The sequence below is a fragment of the Mytilus edulis genome, chromosome 8 (genome assembly GCF_963676685.1).
Source record: "Mytilus edulis chromosome 8, xbMytEdul2.2, whole genome shotgun sequence".
NCBI lineage: Eukaryota > Metazoa > Mollusca > Bivalvia > Mytilida > Mytilidae > Mytilus > Mytilus edulis.
The window spans coordinates 41,426,548-41,432,439 of record NC_092351.1 but is presented as its reverse complement, the minus strand read 5'-3'; the positions used below and the strand labels follow the sequence as shown (position 1 = coordinate 41,432,439).

The following is a 5,892-nucleotide window of genomic DNA, read 5'->3' as shown; positions in this document are numbered from 1 at the left end:
TAACGATGTAATATGATTAAAAAAAAACTTATTCCCGCTGTCACCCTTGTGAGGGTCATCTCCGGTTCTCCACACATACGTTCATACGTTATTAATTGCTAGTTTGCTTTTTGTTTCATTATCAAAAATTAATTAAAAATAGATTTTAGTATGTTGTTATTGTCTTTAAACTAAGCAATCATTGCAATCAATATAGCTTTTGTTTTCTTTTACATTGCTTACAGGTAGGATAATTTATCATAACATACTTTCTCTATTTATATATGTTTTGGAATGTAAAGAATTTAAAGGATTGTATTGTTGTTCGTTTAAATTTAGATACTACACAATACTAGTGGCTAAAAATAGGATCAAGGTGAAATTTGTGACAACGAAACTACTAATTTGTCGTTTTGTAGGTTTATGATACATTTTGCACCTAAACAGTTGTTTCCCGTTGCATTTAACTCCCCGGTAACGATATGGATAGTGGAAGTTTATGTAATACTAGTTCAGAGGATTTATTTTTCTTCAAGACCAGAAATAAATCTCCGTATAATTCGAGTACATATGGAAGTTCTAGTTCAGGTGATACATTCAATTTAAAATTACGAAATGGTAAATTAAGGACAGCAATCAACGCTCTGACGGATGCTTTCAAAATGGTAATGGCGACTATTGATCATTTAATCCAAAAACCAGTTGACATTTTAATGGCTGGAGTAGATTCGGAAAATTCAGCAAACAGAACGAATCTCAAAAAGTCAGAAACGGAATTGCAAAAAGTTGCATTTCTTCTGCAGGATGGACTCAAACGAATGAGAGAAGCCATGCAAGAACAAAGCAGAGCAATTAAGGTTTTGTCCGAGTTAGAACATTTTACTCCTGTACAAAGTAAATCACCAGATGTAGAACAAAGTTCAGTAAAAGGTAAAACAATTTATCCTTTATCAGAGATGGATCAAATGTCTGAACAACAGGAAAGTGAACAAAAATTAGAAGAGAATCCTAAAATACAAAGTCAATGGGAAGCAATACAACAGTTGTGTGATGCAGGTAAAATCAATGCTCAAACTATATGTAACCATCAACGATTAGAACAGGAACGAAATTCTGAAAAATGTAGAGATAAACAACATTTGACAAATGAAGAGAACATTATTTGTCGTGGAAATCCAGACGCCTCAGGTAAACTAAAAAGATGATTGATCATTAACTACATATTTGTACCCATACATTACGCGTCTGACCTACCAAATATCAGACAGTTGGTATATTTGAAGAGTTTCTATTAATTTTTATGGCATTTGTATGTCTAAAAATCTTGTTTTCTTTCAGTCTTATTGTATCATGGTGAACATTCATTTTTCAGTGTTATCAGAATCCCATGTAATCTGTTGAATGCTAAAAATAAATTTGATTGATAGGATCTAAAACAAATATTCCAACTCCGACAAAAACATAAACTCCCCCTTTTGAGTTGCACCCCTTAACATCGATCAAGCCTACATTTCCTGTGTTAAAACAGACTAAACAAGAATAAAACAAATTTCATAAGCCACCGAAGTATTTTAGTAATAAACATTCAGCCCACTCAACATGTCCAACATAAATGTTGTTTTAATATCTTTATACTGGTTGACATTCAGATTGAAGTTTGGTTTCTGTATATAAAAAACAAATGTGGTATGATTGCCAATGCGACAACTCTCCACAAGAAACCAAATGACATATAAATTAACTATAAGTCATCGTACGGCATGTTCATAGGTCATCGTATGCATGTTTATGATAAATTCAGAAATGTGGAATGTATGCCAGAAAACATTTTCTATCATATGACCAGGGCTGTACTAATTATTGAAGGCGTTCGATGATCCATAGTTATTAATTTCTGAGTCTTTCGGTCTTCTTATTCTTGAAATTATATTGTTGGGAGCTTTATGTAAATTGTTAAAAATTCTTGTAAAGAACAACTATCATTACTGAATGTAAACAACTTAAAATAGAATTTTGTTATGCTAAAAATTGTTGTCAAGTAAATATTTTTTTTATTAACAACTAAGTTGTACATTTTGCAGCATTCAAAAGAGACGACGAGTTAACACACGAAACTGTAGAAATATCTTTACCGAGGGGTTGGAGTTATAATTGGACATTTCGTGGTAGAAAATACTACATTGACCACAATAAGAAATCAACACACTGGAGTCATCCTCTTATAAAAGATAGTCTGCCAACTAACTGGGATAGAATAGAGTCTCAAAAACATGGCGTTTATTATGTCAAGTTTGTAATTTATGATTATAGTAATTGTGTCAAACACTGAAATTTATTCATATTTGTCAGTAAATATGATTGTATGCACATATTACACTTTGGATGTGTAAGCGCATAACAAAAAACAAACCAATTTTCCGTTTGTAGTTAAAAACTGAAACAGCTCAGAAGAAATTACAAAGAAACTTAATTAGGCATTTAAAAATCGAAATTTGATTGAAGAAACAGAAACAAAACCATGGTATATAAAAGACAGACTACTGTCTAACACTTGTCACGCTCAACCTAAAAATGAGTTATAGAAATTCCAGTTACTGGATATGATATTAAAACATTAAACTAGTCTGAAAAAATTAGAATTGTCGACCTTGACAGGCAAGTTATCATGTACAACCACCAACACTTTGCGAACTGTTAAATACTGTACAACAAACGGATTAATAAAAGATATACAATCGTGAACAGGAGCTTTATATCGACCCATATTTAATAGATATAATATTTATCCACCTACTTATTTTGGTCACAGTGTCGTCTCCCTTGTATCGAACTGTGAGTTCTGTTTGGTCCTTTTTTAATTGTACACATATGCATATGTTTTAACGATTTTATAATATGTTACATTTCAGTCTTCTTACAAAAACTGCTAAGTATGAACATCCCTTCGTGCAATCACAATTTCAAGATGAAGAAAAGCAAGCAACTTTAGAACACATCTCAGAGAATACTCAGAAACAACAACTTAACTTGGTTCCAGGAAAAGCATACCGAGCACACGGTATGTTCGTTTGTTTTTTATTGTCAAAACCTATGTCCCACAGTGGCACATAAAATTTACCTATCACTGTATAGATAGTTACTATAAACCATTATAAACCAACAGGTCGAGTAGATTGAGCCTTTTTGGAAACAACGATCTTCAGGTTAGGAGATGTGGTATGATGCCAATGAGACACATATCAACCAGAGACCAAAAGACGAGGATGGAAACAATTACATAATGCATTTTTAAAATCAGTAAGATATTGATTTTCTTTTTGTTTTTATTATCTAATTATTTTATGTTTTTGTTATTTATTTTTATACTGTGTTTTAGAAGTAAGTACTGTACTATATTTTTTGTTCATTGATAGAGATTAAGACAAGATGGTAGTGAGACTTACAAAAAAACTTATTTAACCGCATAACCAATTTTTTTGCCAGCCCTTAGTTTGGAACATCACCAGTTGTTATCTAATGTCATATCTTCACTATTTGTTTTTTTTTTTGAAGAATGGAGAGTTGATAACATAATTGTTTTAATCTATTTTTTATTTTAAATTTGTTCACAGATTTTATAGACGGATTTGGGTTGATTTAGAATTTAAAGAATTCTTATAGGCACCTGTCAAATGTTGTCTATAAGTCTAATGGTATTTGTTTTGTAGGTTTAGACAACATTTATAAAAAAAACATGTTATATAAATAATATTTTATGAACAAAAAGGATTCAGAAGCAAGCAAAATGGAGAATTTCAATCGGATTCTAAAAATAAATGACGTACACAATTATAAATTTTGGAGCATGCCCTGTCTGTTAGATTATAGATTGAATGTTAAATACAAAATAAGTAGTTTTAGAAAAAGGGGACAAACAAACCAAAGTGAAAGAAATAAATTAGACGAATTGCAAGAAAAGAATATAATTGAAGCTTTCATATTATGGTGGGAACATTTTACTTTCCAATATAGATATTTCTATTAAAATGAAAAAAAAAATTGTTGTCAGCATTTTGTCTCGTTCACATTTATCTAGAATATCCTTTTATTCATAAACAAAGATAACATATTTAGAAATGGATGAACATCTTTTCACAGCAATGCCTTACTGGTTGCACGCTTACTTAAAAGACAGACATCAATGTAATCATATGGTGAAATGATAAAGGTATGTACATACTATGTGCCTGTAGTAAAAATCCAAAATCATTTCAACTTAAAAAAATATTTCTTTAGCGTAAGAATTCATGTAAATAGCAAGGTTTTTAATTTATTGAATTTAACAGAGTTTTTTTTAACTGCCGTCCAAGAAAAACAATAAACTTTTGATTAAAACCATTGGCTGTAATGCTCGCTTAGAGCTTATGACTGTCATGATTTATTTTTCCGGGTTAAAAATTATACGTATTTGAATTGACACATTTTTTTTGAGATTTTGGGTCCTAAATGCTTTTCAACTTTGTACTTGTTTGACTCTCTAAATATTTTGAAATGAGCGTCACTTATGAATCTTATGTGGACGAAACGCGCGTCTGGCGTATGAAATTATAAGCCTGGTACCTTTGATAACTATTACATTATAATGTTCATATTTAACTCACAAAATATTTGTTTTTGCAGTATATTTTCAACCAGAATTAAAATGGAATTTAGAATGATGTTTCGTACAAGAAAGAGAGATTAACTGAACAGAGCTGTCTTCAGGTTTGGAGCTCAACCGACTTAATTACAAGAACAAGCGCAATCAGGAGTATATTATTGAACTGCCACGTAAACCACCGATTGTTGACCAAGAACATCCTACCAGGAAATGACTTTTACATGTATGCAGTATGAGGAAAAAATATAGCAAATCGTACAAGTTTTTTTTTGTTACAGCTGCTTCATATTCATATACGTTGTGTAAAAGGTGTAATTTTCTACTCTAGCGAAAATAGTTTGTACAGATTGTATTTTAAAGTTATTTGATAGACACCATCTTTTACCATGTGATTCAATACTAACCCAGTAGTATGTTTACTTAGACATTTATATACACAACCCTAATACATAGCAATGTCATCTTTAGGATAAAGCTGAAACTAAGGAGACCATATTGAGTTAGGTTTATTCATATTTTAAGTTCACCTGGCTCACCTTTCTCATCTTTTGGCGTCCCTCGTCCAGCGTCCGGCGTCCGTCGTCCGTCATCGTCGTCGTTAACTTTTACAAAAATCTTCTCCTCTGAAACTATTGGGCCAAATTTAACCAAACTTGGCCACAATCATCATTGGGGTGACTCGGTCAACCAACAAAGATGGCCGCCATGGCTAGAAATAGAACATAGGGGTAAAATGTAGATTTTAGCTTATAACTCTGAAACCAAAGCATTTAGAGCAAATCTGACACGGGGGGTAAATTGTTCATCAGGTTAAGATCTATCTGCCCTCAAATTTTCAGATGAACCAGAGAACCCGTTGTTGGGTTGCTGCCCCTAAATTGGTAATTTTCAGGAAATTTTGCTGTTTTTGGTTATTATCTTGAATACTATTATAGATAGAGATAAACTGCAAACAGCAATAATGTTCAGCAAAGTAAGATTTACAAATAAATTAACATGACCAAAACGGTCAGTTGACCCCTTAAGGAGTTATTGCCCATTATAGTAATTTTTTAACAATTTTCATTTATTTGGTAAATTTTTGTAAATTTTTACAAAATATTTTCCTCTGTATCTTAAGGGCCAAGTCTATACAGATAGAGACAATTGTAAGTAGCAAGCATGTTCAGTAAAAGTAAGATCTACAAACACATCACCATCACAAAAACACAATTTTGTCATGAATCCATCTGTGTCCTTTGTTTAATATGCACATAGACCAAGGTGAACGACAC

The 5,892-nt window shown here is 31.8% G+C and overlaps 1 protein-coding gene across 1 annotated transcript; it reads left to right on the top strand.

The window, feature by feature from the left end:
* Positions 1 to 262: 262 nt before the first annotated feature.
* LOC139485585 (uncharacterized) lies at positions 263 to 4,876 on the top strand. The gene is made up of 5 exons (XM_071270175.1): positions 263 to 1,167; positions 2,061 to 2,268; positions 2,889 to 3,037; positions 4,117 to 4,186; positions 4,639 to 4,876. The coding sequence occupies exons 1-4, from the start codon at positions 462 to 464 to the stop codon at positions 4,179 to 4,181; spliced, it is 1,128 nt and encodes a 375-aa protein (XP_071126276.1). The 5' UTR covers positions 263 to 461; the 3' UTR covers positions 4,182 to 4,186; positions 4,639 to 4,876.
* The last annotated feature ends 1,016 nt before the right edge of the window (positions 4,877 to 5,892 follow it).

Bases quoted from the DNA above. Each gene is read 5' to 3' on its own strand.
- LOC139485585 (XM_071270175.1), top strand. From the start codon at position 462: ATGGATAGTGGAAGTTTATGTAATACTAGTTCAGAGGATTTATTTTTC. The intron at 1,168-2,060 runs GTAAACTAAAAA...TACATTTTGCAG, and splicing joins TGGAAATCCAGACGCCTCAG to CATTCAAAAGAGACGACGAG. The intron at 3,038-4,116 runs GTATGTTCGTTT...ATCTTTTCACAG, and splicing joins AAAAGCATACCGAGCACACG to CAATGCCTTACTGGTTGCAC.